The sequence below is a fragment of the Thrips palmi genome, unplaced genomic scaffold (genome assembly GCF_012932325.1).
Source record: "Thrips palmi isolate BJ-2018 unplaced genomic scaffold, TpBJ-2018v1 HiC_scaffold_17, whole genome shotgun sequence".
Taxonomy (NCBI): Eukaryota; Metazoa; Arthropoda; class Insecta; order Thysanoptera; family Thripidae; genus Thrips; species Thrips palmi.
The window spans coordinates 1,624,657-1,645,128 of NW_023144626.1; the positions used below are offsets into that span (position 1 = coordinate 1,624,657).

The 20,472-nt window shown below is 62.3% G+C and overlaps 3 protein-coding genes across 8 annotated transcripts in view; all 3 read left to right on the forward strand.

Annotated features, from left to right (window-relative positions):
* Nucleotides 1-101: 101 nt before the first annotated feature.
* LOC117643679 (mediator of RNA polymerase II transcription subunit 12-like) lies at nucleotides 102-3,953 on the forward strand. 3 transcript variants are annotated; one of them, XM_034382700.1, is made up of 7 exons: nucleotides 102-304; nucleotides 435-557; nucleotides 750-884; nucleotides 959-1,148; nucleotides 1,179-1,970; nucleotides 2,040-2,204; nucleotides 2,300-3,953. In XM_034382700.1, exons 1-7 carry the CDS (start codon nucleotides 133-135, stop codon nucleotides 3,912-3,914), a joined length of 3,192 nt encoding a protein of 1,063 aa, XP_034238591.1. In that variant the 5' UTR covers nucleotides 102-132; the 3' UTR covers nucleotides 3,915-3,953. The 3 variants fall into 3 exon arrangements, with proteins under 3 accessions (XP_034238591.1, XP_034238589.1, XP_034238590.1); XM_034382698.1 differs by having other exon boundaries at nucleotides 959-1,970; XM_034382699.1 differs by having other exon boundaries at nucleotides 962-1,970.
* A 248-nt stretch (nucleotides 3,954-4,201) lies between these two features.
* On the forward strand, nucleotides 4,202-5,339 carry LOC117643683 (ragulator complex protein LAMTOR4 homolog). Of its 3 annotated transcripts, none has more exons than XM_034382708.1 (4): nucleotides 4,202-4,355; nucleotides 4,530-4,618; nucleotides 4,703-4,823; nucleotides 4,904-5,339. In XM_034382708.1, the coding sequence occupies exons 2-4, from the start codon at nucleotides 4,547-4,549 to the stop codon at nucleotides 5,020-5,022; spliced, it is 312 nt and encodes a 103-aa protein (XP_034238599.1). In that variant the 5' UTR covers nucleotides 4,202-4,355; nucleotides 4,530-4,546; the 3' UTR covers nucleotides 5,023-5,339. The 3 variants fall into 3 exon arrangements, with proteins under 3 accessions (XP_034238599.1, XP_034238598.1, XP_034238600.1); XM_034382707.1 differs by having other exon boundaries at nucleotides 4,219-4,378; XM_034382709.1 differs by having other exon boundaries at nucleotides 4,225-4,373.
* A 671-nt stretch (nucleotides 5,340-6,010) lies between these two features.
* LOC117643678 (unconventional myosin heavy chain 6) overlaps nucleotides 6,011-20,472 on the forward strand; it is a 44,464-nt gene continuing 30,002 nt past the window's right edge. For both annotated transcript variants that reach the window (XM_034382694.1, XM_034382695.1), the window contains exons 1-2: nucleotides 6,011-6,277; nucleotides 17,918-18,024. In XM_034382694.1, coding sequence (XP_034238585.1) covers nucleotides 6,250-6,277; nucleotides 17,918-18,024 — 135 coding nt within the window. In that variant the 5' untranslated portion in view covers nucleotides 6,011-6,249. The remainder of the gene's footprint in view (nucleotides 6,278-17,917; nucleotides 18,025-20,472) is intronic.

The window sequence follows — 20,472 nt, forward strand, 5'->3', positions numbered from 1 at the left end:
GGGCTCAGCTCGGAGCGTGGCGGGGGCCGGCGGGGCGCGTCACTGCCTCTGACCCCAGCCGAGCCATCCCGGGCACCGTCTCGCATCGGCACATGCAGCCCCAGTCGCCGGCCGACCTCCACCGAAACCGTCATGGGGTGGCCACGCCAGCTACGCCGTCAAAGCGCGCGCTCGGCGCCGGTGTCCACCACGGTGTCCGCCCTGCTGCTGGTGCTGCTCGCCGCCCTGCCCCTCCACCTGCTGCAGGGGGTGCAGGCCGCGCCAAGCCAAGCCGCTGTCCCCGTCGGATCCCCGCCGGACCATGGTGAGTGGGGAACGGAAGTGGTGTCTGGCCTGGCGTCCCTGGCGCCTGGCGCTCGCCCTGCCAAATCACTTGGTGGCGACCAACAGGGGCGCCGACTCGAGCGCAATGGAATCCTCATTGCTTTTCGCAGGGACCCCACTTTCCCGCGCCGGGAGGGCTGATGACGTCATCGCTAGCTCGACGGACACCGTCAGTGTCGCAGACCTTCCCGGCCTGGCACCGACAGGAACCAACGCCCCCGACGCCAATGCAGGTACGTGCTGACCGGGGTACTTTGTACTTCCACCGGGCCGGGTTCGAGTGCCACCTCAACTCACCTACTCACAACTCGAGACAAATCACTGCCAATTCATTAGGAAGTTTCCTTGCCACTCAATTAGCGCACCAGCAACCGAAAAAAAAAATACACTTAGACGGCACTAACTTTTTATCGGCGACTTTCCAGGGAATGCAGCGGATGTTTACGATGGCCTGGACTTCACCATACCGGAGAATGGAACGCTTACTATGGATGGTCTGGATTTCTCCATTCCTGAGAATGGAACGCTTACTGACGATGGCTTAGACTTCTCCATACCAGGTAAATAACGCACCTATGACCAGCCGATCGGAAGGTCACTCCAAACCGTACTGACTAATGTTACCTTTTGGCAGCAGACCCATTAAGTAAAGACGAGCAGGACGTCGTTGATTTGGTCGCCGACCCAGAAGACAAGCATTCAAAGAAGGATAGGAAAAAGAAAAAGAAGGAAAAGGAAGAAGAAGAAGAAGAAAGGGAAAGGGAACGGAAGAGGCAGAAAAAACTAGAAAAGGAACGAAAAAAGGCAGAAAAGGAAAAGGAAAGGCTGGAAAAGGAAAGGCTGGAAAAGGAAAGGCTGGAAAAGGAAAGGCTGGAAAAGGAAAGGCTGGAAAAGGATTCGTCTCACCAGTCTTCTGAAGGAGCCAAAGAGGCCTCTGTGACCCACCAGTCTGCCGAGTCCTCCAAGGAGGGAAAGTCCTACGAATCCACTGACGACCTCAAGGAGAACACTGACACCCAGACGGAGTCCCCCATTGACGAGGCCAAGGAGAACACTGACACTCACAAGACCGTTCCCGGCCGCCAGGACGACACCGAGTCTCAGCACGTCGACGGATCCGCAAGCCCCGCCGTGCCGTCTGTGCCCGTGGAGCCTCCCTCCGAGCAGCCCTCGACCGCCGACGCCGACGCCGCTCGCGCGCCGGAGAAGGCGGATGAGGCTGTCGCCGCCAAGGCGGTGCAGTCCAGTTTCGAAGTGAACCTGACCGGCGAACCGCAGTTGACCTACCGCAACGCTGCCCCCGCTGCGCCCGCCGGGCCTGCCGCCGGGGCTGCGGGCGTAGCCGCTTCGGGGTGGCAGCAGAGTACGTCCTGGAAGCCACAGCAGAGTGCCGCGGGCCCTCAGGACAACGTCGGCAACGTGCTCGGCCAGCCCCGCAGTGCGGGCGGGGCCATCCCCCAGGGCCAGGCCGCCCCTCAGGGCCAGGCTTACCCCCAGGGCCAGACCTACCCCCAGAGCCAGGCCTACCCCCAGGGCCAGGCCTACCCCCAGAGCCAGGCCTACCCCCAGGGCCAGGCCTACCCCCAGAGCCAGGCCTCCCCTCAGGGCCAGGCCTCCCCTCAGGGCCAGACCGCGACTACCACACAGTAAGTAGCCTTTAGGGGGCTAGCTCCACCAGGGTTCCCGTCTTCACGAAGTGCTCGCGATTGTTGCAGGGAGCGCGCCGCGTCCCCTGAACCCGCCAGCATGCGCGACAAGGTGCTCTCGCGCTACATGAACGACGTGCACCAGTTCTCCGACACCAAGGCCTTGCTCGAGAAGGTCAAGTCCGGCGAGCCCCTGCCCGCCCAGGACTACCAGGGAGTCCGAGTCAACTTCAAGTGAGCTTCCGTTTAGGAATACTTTTCGCTCTTGACGTGTCCTACGGGGTGTTTGACGGCACCTGCTATTGACTTTTCCTTTTTCCGTCCTACAGGGTGACTGGATTCGATGGCAAGCCTGTGGTGACGCCGGCTCCTTGGACAAGTGCCTATATCTTACCTCCGGGATCCGCCACCTTCGGAGCCCAACCTGTCGGCCCCACGACCTACGCAGCACCAGCTGTCGGCTCCACCACCTACAGTACACTAGCTGCGGGCCCCACCACCTACGGTACACTAGCTGCGGGCCCCACCAACTACGGAGGACTTCCTGGCAGGCCGACCACCTACGTAGCACAGCCTACTGGACCGACGACCTATGGAGCACCAGCTGCCGGGGCCACCACCTACTCGGCGCCGGTCGTAACCGTCACCTCCTTCGTGACGCCCTCCGCCGGCAGCTACGGGTCCGCTTCGGCCGCCCCCGCTGCAATCTACAACCCCTCCGTCCCGATCACCACCTACGTGGGCCCTGCCGCCGGCCAGAGTGCCGCCGCCCTCAGCGTCAGCACCCCGGCCAGCGCCGCCCCCGACAGCGCCGCCCCCGCCGCAAAGCCCCTCTACTTCGTCCACTTCCAGGGCCGCCACTGGCCCGTGTACGCCAGCACCGCGGAGGCCACCGCCGCCATGGGCAACGTCCAGCTTCTGAGGCTGCAAGAGGAGCAGCAGGAGCAGTTGCAAATCGAGGAACAGAAAAAGAAACTGCAAGAAGAACGAGAGCTGCAGCTGCTTCGGGAAGAGGAAGGAAAGAGATTGCAGCAAGAAAGAGACCAGCAGCTGCAGCTGGAGGAGCAGCAGAGGAAGCTGCGTGATCAGAAGGAGCTGGAGTTGAAAGCAACGATCAAACGGATTCAGGAGCAACTGGAAAAATTTGAGGCTGATCAAGAGCATGAGCGCCAGCTGCAGCAGCAGGCAGAGGATCGCCGGCTGAAGATGGAGGAGGATCTGCGACAGCTGCATCTGCAGGAGGAGCAGCTCGCTGAAGAGCGGCGGAAACAGGATCGCGATCGCCAGCTCCTCCAAGAGGAGCGAGAACGCCTCCATAAGGAGCAGGAACACGACCGCCAGCTGAAGTGGCAGGAGGAGCAGAAGCAGCTCCAGGTGGAAAAGTTGCTTCAAAAGCAGCAGCAGATTAAAGAGCAGCCGCAGGACCAGCAGCAGGCTCTTTTGGACCTTCGGCTGGGGCAGCAACAGGTCCTGCTGCACAGGCAGGGCGTGCAGGGCAGCCCCGCCGTCAACACGCAGGTGCCTGCCGTCGAGCAGAACCAGGCCAACGCTCAGGCCAAGACGCTACAGCCGTTCTCTACCTCGTCGACCCTCATGCAGGTGCCTTCCGCTGGCTTCTCGCTGGACAGCTACTCCACCCTGCCCGGAGGCACCGTCAGCGTGGGCCCCAGCAGCCCCTACACCGCCAGCGCCAGCAGCCCCTACATCGCCGACCCCGGCCAGGTGTACAGTGCGGCCAGCGGTGGCAACCCCGCCTCCTACCAGCTGGTCTTCCCTGGCCTGAGCGGCGCGATGGTGCGGCCCGGCGCGCTGGACGTCTCCAAGACCCTGCACCTGGGCTCTCGCCCCGGCCAGCAGCAGCAGGCCTGGGAGACATCGCAGACCGTCCCCGAGACTTCGTCTCAGCCTTACACCGTCTCCGTCTTCGCCTCACACAAGCCCTGAGCGAGAGTAATCGCAAAAATAAAAATTCAGAGAGCATAACACGTGTCGCATTTATTTTCCCCCTTTCCGATCGACTTTTGGCTTTATCGCCGTGCTGAGTGGAGGTTTCGCGTTCGCCCCGAAATCTTCCGAACGCGATATCTTCACGGCATGCACCCGCATGCGGCGTCGGCAGCGAGCCGCTGCGATGCGAGCGTGCAGTGCAGTGTGGGCAATTCCGCGCCTCGTTTCGAAAAAGCACGCGTCGAGTACAAGGAGCTATTCGCAGTCGGACACTGCGAATAGACCACAGCGTATACGCAGAACTCAAACAAATGACAGGAGCTGTCTCGACAGCCATCTTTGTTATTCTCACTCTCCAGGGAGGCGTATCATCGCAAAAAGAAATCCGGTTTCTTTGTGATTGAATAGTTAAGCTGGTGTTGAGAATCGCCGCGCTAGGTACAGCTGGTTTCTGCGGTTCGGTAATCTTGTCAGCCTTTGCTTGCACACTGTCAAAATACTCGATCTGGAAAACATAACCTCTTCCGTCATCTCTTTGTTGTTTAGAACCTCGTCAGTTTCCATGCCTTTCTTTCTAAACCCCTCTTGACTTTATGCTGATTGTTATCACAGGTAGCACCTTTTCCACGATGTTGTCGGTCGACCGAATTCCTGACCAAGTCGGTTATCTCGTCATGACAGAGGATGGCGCTGTAGTATCTGTAAGTATACCAATGATAATTTTCTGTGCGTGCCACTTACCAGCTTGCTGTTTTTACCTATCGTATTCATTCATTCAATAACAGTCTGGTGGAGAACTGGAGAATGGGGAACGGATTGCTAACGTCGTCGCAGGGCTCATTTCCTTGTGTGACAAGGTCGATTCAACAGCATTCCCTGGAGACAAAGGATTCAAGAAAATAACCGGTGAGGAATGAAGTAATTTGTGTGTGGGAAAGTGATTCTCAAATATGAACCATTTAATTGAACTTTTATTCTCTTAACAGTGAACTATGAAGATCATGCATACGTCATTTGCCTGTCCAACAAGAAGGTTTACGTTGTGAAGAGGAAGACAAGTCCACAGCCACCTATGGAAACAGATCTATCATCAAACATAAGTTGATGCGCTGTAAACTAAATCTCAAACATATTGAAGGGATGGACGAACTGAAATGTATCTGTGATTATGTATCATATAATATTTTTGTATGCCAGTTCAGTTTACAGAAACTTATTGACAGTATATAGAATTGTTAATGTTTGCAGGAATAGTAGAGTTTTAACCTATATCCTATAAATTTTAAAGTGATTCCCTTACAAACACTATATTCATCAAATCATTTTATTGTACCATGAAGGTTTCTTTGTTTTAAGTTTTGTCTTGGTTAATTTGTAATTTCTTCCATTGTACGAAATAAATAGTACAAGTTAAATGAGAAATAAGTGGTTATTATCCTTACACCCAGCTAGAATCACTTTACAAGCAGACCAGAAAACAATCACCCATTCATTTCTTGAAAAAACAGTTTTTCCAATACTTTCAGTGGTGGATCCAGATGGGCTGGGAGAAGTTAAGTAGTACCGCTTGGCTTCCAAGAGGGGCAAAGTAGTACCTTTTGGCTTCTCAGAGGGGTAAAGTTAGCACGTTTTGACTAATCACAGAGGCAAAGTGTGGCTTTTTGCCTACTTGCAGGAGTGAAAAGTGGCTTTTTGACTACCTCTCTGGTGATTGCGATTAATGACTGGCTATCTAATAGGCAGTTGTCCTTTGCACCCCTCTCTGGATCAGCACTAGCTGTATTTTCAACTATATCACTGACGAGCATAAGGCTCTCGCTACAGGCAGAGAAACGCCGCGTATTTCGAAAATTCGAAGCCGGCGCCCACCGCGCGCTTCGCAGTTCCCCGACGCACCGCAGGATGGCGCTGGCGTCGCACTGGATCCGTGTGGAGTGAGTGGAACCAGCGGAGCGGGCGGGTCCCGCGATGCGAGCCGAGCCACTACACTGCTGTTTCAGTCGCTCTTCGAGTCCCGGCCGGTGCGGTCCGGCGTCGCGGTGTCATGTCGTAGCCCACGTCGCGGCGTCGCGGAAAGCGCGGGTGTGGGTCCGGGTACCGCAGGGTGCGCAGGGTCCGCAGGGCACCCAGGGGGCGTCGGCCCGGGACAGCCTGCGGGGCAGCCTGCTGGACAAGGCCGGCGCGAGCCTCTTGGTCGTTCCCCAGCGCGCGCCGCGTGTCGCGCGACTCACTGTCGGAGTGCTGTGTTGACGACAGGGGCTCCCTGTCGCCGATCGCGTTCAGTCGGATACCTTGGACTTTTGCAAACGGAAGGATAACATTTATTTGAGCCATGACATCCAACGGATTCCACGCGATGGGTGAGTGGCAGTGTGGTCGCGCTGGGGTGGCTCCGCGCGGGCCCAGGCCTCGGCCCTCGGCCCAGCGCGCTGGGGGCGTGTAGCGTAGGGGAGGCTGAAATTCGGGGTGGGGTTGCGCGGAAGTACTCGACACGCGGGGCGCGCGGGGTGGGGGTTCATTCAGCGCTTCAGCGGCCTTAGCGCCCCGAAAACGGTAGCGAGGCCTTGTCACCGCGTCTCGCAGGACCCTCCAGGACCTGCTTCCAGGACTCGGCCCGCACAGCATCCACAGAGCCTCGGCGGCGCCCAAGGCGACGCCCTGCTTCTCGCGAAAGTAGATCCTTGTTTTGGCGCTTTGGGCCCTGAACCGTCCGCTCGACGCTCCCCCCCCCGCACTGTCTGCACAGGTGTCTCGCAGCCCCCTCGACCTGCAACTCGGCCTGCACCGCCTCGACGGCGTGCGCCAGTCTAAAGGATGATCGTCGCTCGCGCGCCCCGACGAGACACCTCATGAGTGCGAGAGAGACAGAGCGACAGCGTGCGCGTGGCCCAGGGGCTGGTACACCGTGTGGCACTTCCGGACCCTCGGCGACACGTGCGGTTCGCGGTGCGGCGCGGTGCTGCCGAGTGATCCAGGCGAGTCGTCTCGTCGCTCTGTCTCTGTCGCACTCATGGGGCTCTCCACAAGAGACAGAGCAACCACACTGCTCTTCCAAATCGCTCCGCTGGTGTCAACACCCTCACGCCCGAGTCGTCCTCTGCGTCCGCCCCTACACCGGAAAAGGTGTCTGCACACACAGTGCGTAAATGCACGCGGAAAGACGAGCCTGGAGGAAGTGGGGGGGGGGGGTGCTTTGAACTGGCTGTTGTTGGTGTGGGCCGTGTGGGCGGGGTGCTGGGGGTGGTGCGAGCGGTGCGAGCGCGTAGCGGAGGGAGAGAGAAAGAGAGAGAGAGAGGGAGGGAGACTGGGCGGCAGCGCCGCGGCGAAGACGAAGGCAGCGCACTTGGGGTGCGGGGCAGTGCCGCGCCGTGCCGCCGGCAGCAGTGCGGGGGTGATATCGACCGCTCGATGCATGTGGAGTAATAACCCCTCTGCAACCTCCCCTCCCCGCTCCGTCCCTCTGCTGGCTTGCGGGCCGGGCCGGGCTGGGCCGGGCCGGGCCGGGCGCACGGATTAGGGGTGTGCCAGCGGGGCGGGGCGGGGCGGGGCGGGGCCGTCTCCGAGGGTTGCAATGGTGGGGTGCAGCTGGGCGGGGCGGGGCGGGGCGGGGCTGGGGGAGGGGGAGGGGCGAGGCGACGAAGGGTTGTCCCGTCTCTGCCGTGGGGGGTCCATTTCCTTCCGATGTGTTTACTCTGCAAGGCGTGGCGGCCGAGCGGTCGAGCACCGTCCGCCAAGGTGTGGCTGGGGGATGATTCAGCGACGGCGAGTTCCCGTTAGAGGAAACAGGATGCTGTGTCCGATAAAACCTGGTTGGGTTCGAACCCAAGTTTTCCGTGAAGAAACCCACACAACGCTATAAAAAAACCTTTTGTTATTGTTGTTTTTCTTTTGCCAGCCGTAATGAGATCCTGCCGGTAACGGTTCCGATCAGCTGATTGAGTTGAAAGTCCTCCAGGCGGCTGCAGCGCTGGGGTCCCGGAGTGCAAGGCATGGCAAGGCACTAGCGAGGTGTGAGGCTGCGTAATCTAACGAAGGCATCTCGGGGGCGCGGTGTCGTGCGGTGCAGTGAACGCAGCGAGTGCGCTGCTAAAGGCGAGGCCTGGTCGTGCTGGGCGTGGCGCGGCGCGGCACAGTTTACTGAGTTTGCATCATCGGCGACACGATGAGGCTCTGAGGCGAGGCGGCCCGGCGGTTCGCGGCGTGGCGGCGCGGGCCCTGCACCCCGTCACCTACCCCCACCTACCCCCACCTCCCCCACCCCTCGGCCAGGCCGCCGGCACCACAGGCCGGCACTGCCGCCAGGCCATACAGAAACTGGTTTCGCGCCTCGTGCGGGAGGCTCGCGCGTCGCGCGCGCTGGGTCCTGGAGTCCTGGAGTCCTGAAGTCCCTGGAGTCCTGGAGTCCTGAAGTCCCTGGAGTCCTGGAGTCCTGGAGTCCCGGCTGGCGGGGCGGGGCCGTTTGCGCGCAGTGTCTCCGGGACCCCGGCCATCTGATGGCAAGTTCCAAGAACGCGCTAAAAAGAGAACAAACCCAAACATCAAAAATAAGTAACGTTTTTGTTAGAGTAGTCTTGTTGCCACACTGCCATTTGCCATCCAGGCCCGTTGCAGACATTGGGACGGCACTGCCCGCCAACCCCAATTCCGGTGACGTCCACACACGGCGATTCCGAAGAGTCGTTCCGTCGTCGCTCTCTGTCGCACTCAAGGCGCGCTCCGTGGGGGTGCGAGAGAGACAGAGCGGCGTAACGGGTGGCCCAGCGGTGCCACGCCCCCGAGGAAATCCCTCAGAGCACGTCGGAAATTCCCCACGGCGCGGCGCAGCGACGTGTCCTGGTGTGTCGCCTTGCCGTCGGCCGTGTCGCCGTGTCGCCCCGCGCTGCAGAACTCACATTCATGAGAGTGACAGCGGCAGGGTCGAATGCACCGCAGCGCCCGAAATGCGGGGCAGCAAGCGCGAAATGCCTTCGGACGCGAGATGGGGCTGATTGGACATGAGACGAGTTTGGCGTGACACATTTCTGAAATTGTTGCACTGCTGTCTGCGGGCTGACGGGCGGGCGGACAGACAGAAAGCAGGCAGACAGACAGACAGGCAGCAGAGACATACACGTTTACGTCCCGCGTCGGCGGGACGGTGGCCTTTGTCGCACCTCGGCGCCAGCCGCGCCAGCAGACAGAGTCGCTTTCGTAGCCGTGTCTCTCTCTCGCACCCGTACGGGACGCCCCATGAGTGTGACAGAGACAGAGCGGCGAAAACGACTCTCGGAATCAGTCGACAGCGCGCCAGCCTGGAGCCGTCGTTCCCATGCGTACCACGACACACTCACTGCTGGAACGGCTTGAGGACGGAGACGGATTCCGAACAGCCTTACGGTGTCGTCGCTCTGTCTCTCTCGCACGCCTGCGGGACACGCCAAGAGTGCGAGAGAGACAGAGCGACGGTGACGGACGGGCTCGACGGCGTCGTCCGCGTGGGCGGTTCTGAGAGAGTGGCGGCCGAGGAAGCAACCACTCCACTGTGCAGTGCGAGAGTGCATCGCGACGCGACCAGTGTAGTGTCCCTTTCGTTCCCATTTTGGTGGTCTTTGCCACGTCACTGTGAGCAACGCCACGCGCCACACACGCGCCTCGCAGCGGGCCCAAAAGCCGGCTAGGCCCCAGGTGCAGCGTAGCAGCGCACGGGGCACTTCTTGAATTGAATATGGCCCCCCCTTCCCCCTCCCCCCCCCCCTTCGCCAGCCCAGCCATTCCGTGCGGCGTCGTGTGGCGGCTACAAACAGCTGAGCGAGCGCTGCGCCCTGTAGGCCGGCCGCCCTCGTCGCTCTGTCTCTCTCGCACCCCTCCACAACGTCGCGTGAGTGCGAGAGAGACAGAGCGACGATACACTGTTCGGAATCGGCCGGCGGCCACCGCCCTGGCCACGGCGCCACGGCCACCGGTTTATTATTTAAACGCTGCAGCGACAGGGCCGCACGCGCGCGCTCGCCGGCGCCACGCGTCTGGCGGCACACGTGCTGTCTCTCTCGCACTCACGGGGCGCCCCGTAGAGGTGCGAGGGAGACAGCACGCACTGGGCACTGGCGAGTGCACGAGCCTTGTTGCCACCATCGGCGATCGGGCACTGCACTGCATTCATTATACACTGCACCACAAAATCCGCGTCCTGCTCTCAAGTACCACACAAGTACAGTTCGTCGGCCTCCAGCGCTGTCGCTCTGTCTCTCTCGCACTCAGGAGCCGTCCCGCGGGGGTGCGAGAGAGACAGCCCGCCGGATGCGGGTCCCCGGAAGCGACCTGACCTAGGCCAACGCGCTAACGCCAACCTAGGCACGTGTGAGGGAGTTTGTGCGAGTGTGCGTCCGGATATCGCCCATCGCGGACACGGTTTATGGCCACGCCGCCACCCGCCACGCGACTCAACTTGGGGTAGGCCCAGGGCCCACCCAGGGCCCGGCCGGCCGGGTTTTGAGCGACTAGCCTTATCTATGATCTCGTGTTGCTCGTGTTGCGCTGGCCCTAGACGGGCCGGGGCTCGATTCTGAACAGTGCTTCGTCGCTGTGTCTCCTTGGCTTCGGGGGCGATTGCGTTCCAGCTTCTCTTTCCGCTCTTCTCAAAATCTTGCTCCGTTTTCTTCGGCCAGACGCACCCCGGGCCCCGGGCCGCGTGCACCGTGCACCCTACTCGGGCTGGCGGCGGCCGCCTGGGCGGCTGCCTGGGTGTTTATTGTCCTGGACGCCTGCTCTCCTGCTTTCTTCTCCTTCTCCGCAGATCGGTGTAGGTAGAGGCCGCGTCCGAGGCGGGGGCCCTGCAGCTGGAGCGTGCTGGAGCGTGCTGGAGCGGCCCGGAGACATGGGGCCGCCTCGGAGGCAGCCGGACTTGATCCGGGCGGAGACAGTGCAGGTGCAGGGTAGGGCCCAGTAGGGCCCGGACCTGCTTCCAGGGGGAGGGGGGCCTGGCACATGGCACGCGGCACACGGCGGGCACCTGGTGTCCCCCCCCTCCCCCTCCTCCACCGCCAGCACCTGCACGTGGCACACAGCCATGATAACGGGGGGAAGGGGTCAGCCGAAGGATCTTTTCATCGCTCTGTCTCTCTTGCACCCCTACGGCACGCCCCGTGAGTGCGACAGAGACAGAGGGATGGAGCGTCAGGCCCAACCCAAGGAGCTGCTCGTGGAACACGCCCGGCACGCCAAGACGCTACCGGTGGCGCGGCTGGGATGGCGATGTGTGAGGCCACTGTAAGGGCCGACGGGGCTGATTGATCGCCGAGATGAAACACCAACACAGTTGCTTTTGTTTCGTGTAGTTCGCGCAGACTTTCGCCGATAATCGGGCAATCTACAACAGGCTCGAATCTAAATGAGGCCCAACTGGCCAGATCCCTGGATTTCCAGTGACGTCGCTGTCAATGCAAAAATCTAGCCCTTCACACGAATTTACTTGACAGTGTAGCCGTAGACTCGCACGCTTCATGCTCATGAGTTCGGACAGGTCCCCTCTCTCCCTCTTCCAAGGAGCCTCATTGTGGTCGAAACATAATGCCGGGTCCGCCACGCTTGAACAGTGTGTCTGCTGCATTCCGGGCGACTGTGCAAATTAGTAGTGTAGGTGAACCGAAGCAGAAACTGGGTCGCGCCACACCAGACACGTGGTGTCCGCTTGTGTCGTAGAAATGGCGCGTTTTTTTTTTTTTGCGTTTCCGCGACTAAAATACTCCGAGTTTATTTATTATCTGCTGGCTGCTGGGCATGGGTGTTGCGGTGTTTCTGCCACACAAGGCCTCTCTTCGCGTGCCACGCGCTGGCCGGGCCGGCCGCGCCGACCGCGCCACCGGGACAAAGGCTCCCTTGTGCTCGCCGGGGATCCGCTGCCGCCGCCGCCGCCGCCTCCCCTCCTCCTCTCCGCGCTCCGGGGAACTGGATAAAGAGCTGCTCGATTTAGCCAAGCCCGTCCGTGCCTAATCCATACACTGACGTCCGTCCCGTCGTCGAAGTTGCGCGGCGCGAGAAGTTTTACGGGCCAACCGTCGCTACCGCCGCGCCGCCTCGCGCGCCGCCCGTTTTGCAGTGCCGCCGTCGAGCCGTCGACGGCCTCCTCTCTTGACTTGACTTGACTTGCCGCGGCCGCGACACTATTAGGACACTAAACCGCCGCGGCGCTCGCTCGGCGCCTAAATTGGAGCCGCGCTCTGTGCGAAGTAATTGAAGGGATGCAGCACAGACAGACAGACAGACAGAGAGGCAGGCGGACGGACAGACAGACAAGACGCACCGGCCTTGACGCTTTGAACGGCAGCGGACGCTCCGCGCCTTTTCGGCCTGCGGTTGCAGTTCACTGCTAATGACTCAATCCGCGACACTTCTTGCATAGTGCGATAGAGACAGGAACCGGCCCGCTGCAGCGGCATGCTGTTGTCCAGAGCGCCATCCCTCGCACGCGCAGCGCCGGTTGACCTTTCGGAAAATGCTCGCGCGGGGCGTCGCCACGTCCGCGCCGTACAGTGGCGGAGCAAAAAGGTTCTTTCTCTCTCTTTCCCTCGCCAGCCCAGCAGCTCGCACCCTCGCAGCCACGCCCTCGCACTCGGGCGTTAAGCGCGACAAAAACAAACACACCCAAATAAATACCTTTGCTACGCCACTGCTCGCAGGCGCCACGCCCTGCTGTATTACACATGAGCCCCCCACCCTCTCTCTCTCTGTCTCCCTCCCTCCGCAGGCGGCGGCAGCTGCTCAATGTTTCACAGGGTGTTGTCCGAGGCCCGTTCATGACTCATGAACGTGGCTAACCCCCTGCAACAGCTTGGCCTGCCCGGCGTGCTGTATTATACACGCGGCGAGGCAGGAACTGAGGCTGCTCAAACCCGGACCTTTGGAGGGACCCCCAAGGCCGCGAGGCACGCGAGGGGGGTTCACAGTGTAGGTGTGGAAGAACGCGGACACTATCGCTTTCCTCACACACTCGCACAGTGTGTGCCACCTGTTTAAAAGCACCGAGGGGGTGTCGGCGCGCCGGAGGGGCAGGGCGCCTCGGCCCTACAGTGGCTCAGTCATACGGTGACTCATACTTTTCCGAGCGACGCCTCCAACGACGCCTCCCCCCCCCCCGCCAGTCCCTCTCACTCTCCCTTTCCCTCGGATGACGACGACGCGCTCGCAGGAAAGGAGGGGGGGAGGCGTCGTCCTCCCCCTGTTGCGACAATGTCAAAGTCAAAGCATAACGGACAAGCCAGGCCGCAGCAACGCGGACGGGAGCATGGCTGCCTGTCTGTCTGCCTGTCTGTCCGCCCGGCGGACATAGGATTCGAATAATCCAATCCTTCCCTTCCCTTCTCGACAGGTCCGATGAGGCTGCAACGTCGTTTTGTTTCCGGCTGTCAGTTCCGGTGCCCTTCTCTGCGTGTGTGTTGGTGTGCGTGTGCCTTGTGGGCCTTGTGGGCCTTTTGGGCCCCGGACCGGAAGCGCGCCGGTGGGGACAGGAGCGGACAGGAGCGGACAGGAGGCCCCCGACACGGCTGCCGACGCTGCCGGCGCCCCCTCCCACGAACTCACGCACTGGCCGCGACCAGTCCGACCGGCACGGCCGGGCCCCTCACTGTGAAAAGTGAATTCGAAACAAAAACAAAAACAAAAGTGAAACGGATGATGCGTCTGACTGTCGCTGTGCGACTCCGGCCCGCGCCGTGCCGCGCCGCCCGGCCAAGCTGACGAGTGAATTCGCCGAGTAATGAGGCAGGCCCCCGGCAGACTGATTCCGAACTGTCGCTCTTTCTCTCTCGCACGCAATGGGGCGGCACGCAGCGGTGCGAGAGAGACAGAGCGACGGAGCTCTGTTTTCGGAGGCAAGCCCTAGTCCACGCACGCCGGGCATTCTGTCCTGTGTGTATACGGTGTAGCGCCGTGTAGGGCCCCGCCCTGCCCCGCCCGGTGCAATTATTCCGGCCAGGCGGAAGGAACGGCGGGGCCGTGCAGCGGGGAGAGCGAGAGAGACAGAGAGATGGCGCGAGACAAAAGGTTGATCACCATGCACCCCGGGGTGGCAGCGTAGCGCAGCGCCCGCCTCGCGCCTCGCGCAATGAAGGACGTCGACTTGTGCAACGAACGACGGGCACCCCGCCCCGCCCCGCCCCTCGCAGGACAGATGCTGTATTGTGAGTTGGTGCCGCCGTTCCAAGTTGTAACGAGGTTTGGCGTGGTGGCGTGGTGGCGTGCCAGTGGCGTGCCGCAGTGCCGCGGCGCCGTCGCGGATGGCGGCGAAGGGGCCGAAGGGCGAAGGGCGCGGGGCGCGGCGCGGCGGCCAATGTTCTCGCTGTTCTTGTCCTCGGGACCGCCACACTGCAAGCCACTGCAAGCCAGGCCGCAAGCCGCGCCAGCTCGCCCCGTCCAGTGTAGTGGCACGCTACAGAAATTATTGTGAACCGTGAACTTCTAGAAATGACGCGGTCCTTTTCGAAATCCGTTCGGTCGGTGCCGTCATGCGTCTGGTTCGAGAAGTATTTCCAAGCCTCTAGAATATGCAGAAATCTAGACCGCACCAGGCCGGTCAGTGTGTGTGGAAAACAAAAGATGGCGGCATCGAAGAGGTGGACGCAGCCGGCTCGCCTCGCCACGCCTGGCTGCCCCGCGTGAGAAGGGCCTGCCCGCGGCCTGATGCCGAACACTGCTTTCGTCGCTCTGTCTCTCTCGCACTCGAAGGGCGAACCGCAGGGGTGCGAGTGAGGCAGCGCGACGAGAGAGCACCCTTCGGAAGCAGCCGGCTGACCTCTTCGTCTGTCCGTTCCGCCGCTGCTTTGGCCGCCGTGTTTTCGTCATTCCCTTGGACAGCCTCGCTCGCGTCGTTATGAATGACATTATTCCAGAGCCTTGTTAGTCGTGCACGCCACACATGCATAGAAATAGGGGCGTGGTGGCGCGGGGCGGGGTGGGGCGGGGCGCGGGCCCTACCGCATTACATGTCTTCGACGGCGTGCCCTCGCCGCGCTCGAGCGCCCCGGAGGTCCATACCCGCATAAATAAGTGCGTGCGTGTGTGTGTGAGTGCCTTCAGCGCGCCTGTGCTAGTGTGTCAACTTCCTCCGGCTGGCGCTCCCTCCGCACCGGCTGTGTTTGGCGAGTACCCTCGCGGTGCTCGAGCGCGGCGAGCGCCCTGCACAAGCCCTTGAAGGCCGGGAAGCAGGCTCTTTGGGGCCCTCTAGGCCGCTAGGCCGCTAGACTACGCCCTTCGCCTGTATGGCGCCAGCGCGCCAGCGAGGGGCCGCGGCCGAGTGCTTGACACAGTTATGCCAGTCCCGGCGCCGTGCCTATGCGATGATTTTTGTCGCCACAGGCACTCCCGACGCCCCACGTCCTCCAGGCTGCAGGGCTGCGGGGCGGCCTGCAGCCCGTGCCGTGCACTGTGCTTTGCCCGTGCAGGTCAAGGCTGGGCTCCAGGACACTCCAGAACCCTCCAGGACACCGCTGGGCCGCCGCTGCATCCCGCGCGTCATTTATTCATGCTGCAGCAGGGTACGGTGTGCGGTTCCGCGCACGGGTTGCATCGCTTCGTCTCTGGCAGAGGCCCCCCTCCCCCTCCTCCCGGTGCCGCAGTGCGGTACAGCTGCTGCCGACTGCCGGCCGCGTCTCGAGTCGTAACCCTTCACGTCTCGAATCATGTGTGTCTTTTCGGCCGCGTCCCGACAGAGGTCCTTGCAGGTGTTCACCGTTCACCCCGCCCCAGCAGGTGCTTCCGTCGATGTGACTCTCTCTCTCTCTCTCACTCTCCCTCACGGAACGCCCCACGAGAGCGAAAGGGACAGAGCGACGAACGTGCTGTTTGGAAAACTGCCGCTCTGCTGCGAGGTCGGGCGAGGCTACTTACCTCCGCTGCTGTTTACACCCATCTTTGGGAGAAAGTCGTGCCCTTGTGAGTGAGAGAGTGTGAGTTAGAGTTTGTGTGAGTGAGTGAGTGCACTCTGCGCCGCGATAACCTGGGGCGGGCGATCGCCCGTGAGGAAGCGTCTTGAACCGAGAGAAAATCCTAGTGAGTGCGAGCGAGACAGAGCGACGCCTCTTATCTTGGAACCACATCCAGTGTTCGTACCGCCTGGAGGCGCCGCTTAGCGCCGCCATGGCCGCGCGGCGGGCCGATATAGTGGGCCCACCAGCGGCGGATGGACTTCGAGTGCTGTCTCTCTCGCACTCACGGGGCGTGCCGTAGGGCCGCGAGCCAGGCAGAGTGACGAGGCTCTGCTCGGAATCGCCCCACGCTGCAGTGACACGACGGCAGTTGCCACCCGGAGTCGGCGCTTGATCGTTCCCTGGAACTGGAACGGCCCGGAGCCTCCAGTGCCCTGGCCGCCGCGTCCTTATGACTCAGCCTGATAGCGCCACACCGCGGGCCGAGCCGCGGTCCGCGGAGGTGTGGCGCAACGACCCGTGCGTCATGGGCCGCCCGGGTCGCTTCGTCGCTCTGTCTCTCTCGCTCGTCTCCGCGCCGCGCCATGAGTGCGAGAGAGAGAGAGGGCGCTGTTATTCTGAATCGAGCCGGTGACGGGTCCGGTCCGACGGCGGCGTCCCCGATGACGGCCTCGGTGACAGCATTCCAGCGGCGTTATGGTCTTGTCGGCGTCCTGCGCGCTGCGTGCGCCGCGTCCACGCGACACCTCGTGGTGGCGGCCGCGTCGCCGCGTCGCCCCGTCGCACGAGGGAGGCCGGGGATGACACTCGCGTGACTTGCCGAGTCCACTGATCGGGGCCTTGACGCCTGCAGACTGAAACAGACTGAACGAGAGAGAGAGCCTGCTGACGCCGCCGCCGCGCCGTGACTCAGACACTCAGGGCCTCGGAGACGCGGACGACGCGGACCGCCACGAAGATGCCCCAATTATCCTGCCTGCTCCGGGCGGCGCGCTCGGGCTGCTCGGGCGGTACCGACTGTACTGCCCGGTACGGCCTGGGCCTGTCGTGTTCCGAGTGTCCGTGTCCGCGTGGATGAGTACAGATCCGTCACCCTGAGTCACCCGCTGCGTCCGGGCAATGGCCACGGCGGCCGCGGCTGCGTCCAGCCGGCCGGAGGGACTCTGGAATGTGGCGAGGAATCTCCAATACATCACCCGCGCGTGTGTGAGCGTGTGTGTGTCTGAGTGAGAGAGAGGGCGGGAGTGAGTGTGTGTTGGTGTGTGATCTGGAAGCGTCCGTCCCGTCCCTTCTCGCGTCGTGGACCGCCTTTGGACCGCACAGCGCGCTCAGCGCGTGTGCTGCAGTGGTGTGACAGCGGGGCCGACCGGCTGCGGGGCTTAGCGACGTCGCCGTCGTGACCGACCGGCCGCGCCGGAAACGGTGCCCGACACACCCAGCGGTGCCCTGCCGTGCCCTGCGGTGCCCGGTGAGCAGTGCGATTGTTTTTGGAACGGACAGTGACGCCGGACGGCCGTGGCCGCCGTGGGAGCGAAATGCTGCACCTCTTTAGTACGCAGATGGCCTGCCGTCGGCTGGCCGGCCGCACTGGCAACAATATTTCTCCTGTTTGTCTGGCGGGCAAGGCGCGGGCAAGGCGCGGGCAAGGCCTCGAGCCGGCCCGGCCTGGCTGTGCTTGAAACTCGGGCAGGAACCAAAATCCTCTGAGCAGCTCTCTGCGAGGGCGAGGGCGTTGCCTGAAGCACGGCCGGCGAATCCTTCGCGCCACCGTCCCGGCGGCGCGAGCGCGGGGCGGCGTGGTGCCCATGCCGGCTTCCGGCCGAGACGTACCTCTGGGCGGGTGGCGGGATGCCAGTGCCTGGCCGGCCGAGAACGACGCCGGCGTCCCATGACCCAAGGCCGTCCCACGCATACAGAACCTGTCTGCCTACCGTCTGCCTTTACGTCTGCCTGATTGGTTGGGGGGGAGGGGAACACCTGCGAACACTGACAACCAACCCTTCACCGAAGTCGAACGGATTGCCTACCATCCGGTCATCTCTGCCGGATTCCACTTTTTCGGGTGTAGCTGACTAACGCGTTCGTGTCTCCTCTCTGTTGCAGGATGCCATCCCGACGCCGGCGTGCCGGACATGACCGTCATCTCGGACATCGACGAGAACGGCATCAACCGAAACCTGCAAGTCCGCTACCAGCGGGACCAGATATACGTATCCTTTGTCTGCGCGACGTAATTGGCTGTCGCGGTGCTGGCGGCGCGTGCCGCTGGAGTGTTGGGGTCCCGTCCAGCACACTGTCGAGCACACTGTCCACCACACTGTCCACCACACTGTCCACCACACTGTCCAGCACGTCCTCGTCTGCCCCATTGTGCACAGGGCCTCCATTCATGCGCACCGCAGACTGATTCCGAGAGTCGTTTGCGTCGCTCTGTCTCTCTCTCTCACTCACGGGACGCCCCGGGTAGGTGCGAGAGAGACAGCGCGACGACAACGACTCTCGGAATCAGTCCGCAGCGTCAACACACGACGCTTTCGCCGCGTCCGGCCCGGTCCGCTCGGCCCGCGGGCGCAACTGCAGTGCTGTTGTGCCACGCCCCTCCGTTTCCCATTTATGATTTCAATGCACTCGGACAAACAGCGCGACTGCGGGTTCGATCCCACCCATCTGCTTCATTTTTCAGAGGATGGCGTCGGATTCTTTTCGATAAAATTTGAGCGAGTGACGGGTAAAAACTCGCGTGGGGCGCATAAGGTCTCGAAGCCGCGGTCGCGCTGCGTTAGCGACGGCGGCTGCGAAAGAAAGAGAGGAAGCGTGGGCATCACGGGCGTGACGCGTGACGCGATCGCGACGCGTGTGTGACGTTGACGAGACACTGACGTGACGGCGTGACGGCCGGGCGCGCGTGTAGTAAACGCAATCGCTATCCTCCCTCGGCAAACAGTGAGTAGTCGGAGTCATCGAATATCAAGATGGAGGCGAGGCGAGCCGCGGGGCCACAGGGGGTGGGCGACTGCTTTGCTTACCTTTCAAGATAAAGTCCGGGGCTCCACTGTGAGGTTCGGAAAGGGGGGAGGGGGAGGGGGAAGGGGGGAGGGGGGTCGAGGCCCCGCTACGCTACGCCTTGCCGCCGCTCCGTAGATTATGGAGCTTCCGGCCGCAGAGACCGGATATCACCGGATATCAGCGCCGCTGTTTTCTGCGCGCTTTGCAGTGTGGGCGCAGCGTGGTGCAAGCAAGGCCCCCCCCCCCGGATTATTTTTAACGATTTTTGGCTCGGCCGTAAATCAGAGTAATGCCCGCCTAGGTGACTATGCAATGTGCGGGGGGTGGACGACCTGAGGGGGCTGGCTGCAGACCATGGTCTGTGTTTACTTCCCCCTCCCCTCCCCTCCGCAGCCACTTTCTCCCCGGGGAGTTAGGCAGCCAAACAACGCGCTCTCCGAACTTGTGGCATCTGCAGCGGAGCGCCCATCCCTGGGGAAAAGGGGGAAGGGGGGGGCATTGATCTCCACAACTACACACACCTGCAGAGGAGGGGGAGAAGGAGACGTGTCATTCATGCGAACAAACTTCACCTAACTCTAACTCCGGCAGCGAGGAGCGTCGAGTGTGTGTTTGTCGCTGCAGGCGCAGAGTTTCAGGAAGTGTCGAAAGTTGTCGAGCAGAAACAAAGACACCAGTCGGGACCTCCCTGGCGTGACGCTCCCGTTCAATGCAGTCCGCAATTTCGTTTGGGGTCTCTCTCTCCCTCTCTCTTCCACCTCGTCCGAGAGTGCGTGCGGCGGTGCGGCGGTGCGGTGTTTGGCCCCGCAGGCAGGCAGCCCCTTTGAGGGGGTGGCGGTGGCAGGCCGATTCCGAACGGGCGGCACTCTCGTCGCTCTGTCTCTCTCGCACTCCAGGGCGTCGCGTTGGTGCGACGGAGACAGAGCGACGGTGTTCGGATGAGGTCGCGGGGCGGGACGACGGGGCGCATCGGCCGCAGATAAGCCAAGCGCCTTGATGGCGTGCCAGAGTGGCAGTGGCCGCCCCGCCGCCCCGCCGCGGTCCCAGAGACATAAACCCACACGTTACCGCGTTACCGCCTACGGCTTCCTGACCACCGCCGCCGCCGGCCGCCACCTAACCTGTCATTTCCTCGGCGCCAACAGTGTGCTAGCTTCGCGATGCAGTGCCGCATCAAATCCAGTTTCGAGTCTCTGGCAGTGTAATGGCCGCCCGGATTAATGATCCGTGCGTGCCAACGCAATCAACTTGCGAAGCGGATCCGCGGCCGCGTTGCAGAGCGTTGCAGTGCCGGCGGGGCCGCGTAACCCCACTAGCACACTGCCGTCGCTCTGTCTCTCTCGCACTCGCGTCGCGTGTGGGTGCTCGGAATCAGCCTGCTTGTGCGGCTCGGGGACCGTGTCCCACCGCCACCGCGGCGCCGCGGTCGCCCCCTGTGGGGCCTGTGGGGCCCGTGGGGCCGCGCGGTGACGGAGTGCGCCGCGGCACGGAAGGCGGGGGCGGAGGAAGCAGACGCATTTTGGCGCTGCATGCCTCGCCTGGTCCGCCGCGCCCTCGGCGTGCTTGTAGTGTAGTGGCGCCGGCCCAGGGCTCCGAATATAGCCAGACACATTGCCCGCCGCCCGGACGCCGTCCAGGCCGAGCCAGTGACC

Bases quoted from the DNA above. Each gene is read 5' to 3' on its own strand.
- LOC117643679 (XM_034382698.1), top strand. From the start codon at position 133: ATGGGGTGGCCACGCCAGCTACGCCGTCAAAGCGCGCGCTCGGCGCCG. The intron at 558-749 runs GTACGTGCTGAC...GCGACTTTCCAG, and splicing joins CGCCCCCGACGCCAATGCAG to GGAATGCAGCGGATGTTTAC. The intron at 1,971-2,039 runs GTAAGTAGCCTT...CGATTGTTGCAG, and splicing joins CAGACCGCGACTACCACACA to GGAGCGCGCCGCGTCCCCTG.
- LOC117643683 (XM_034382708.1), top strand. From the start codon at position 4,547: ATGTTGTCGGTCGACCGAATTCCTGACCAAGTCGGTTATCTCGTCATG. The intron at 4,619-4,702 runs GTAAGTATACCA...ATTCAATAACAG, and splicing joins AGGATGGCGCTGTAGTATCT to TCTGGTGGAGAACTGGAGAA. The intron at 4,824-4,903 runs GTGAGGAATGAA...TTCTCTTAACAG, and splicing joins AGGATTCAAGAAAATAACCG to TGAACTATGAAGATCATGCA.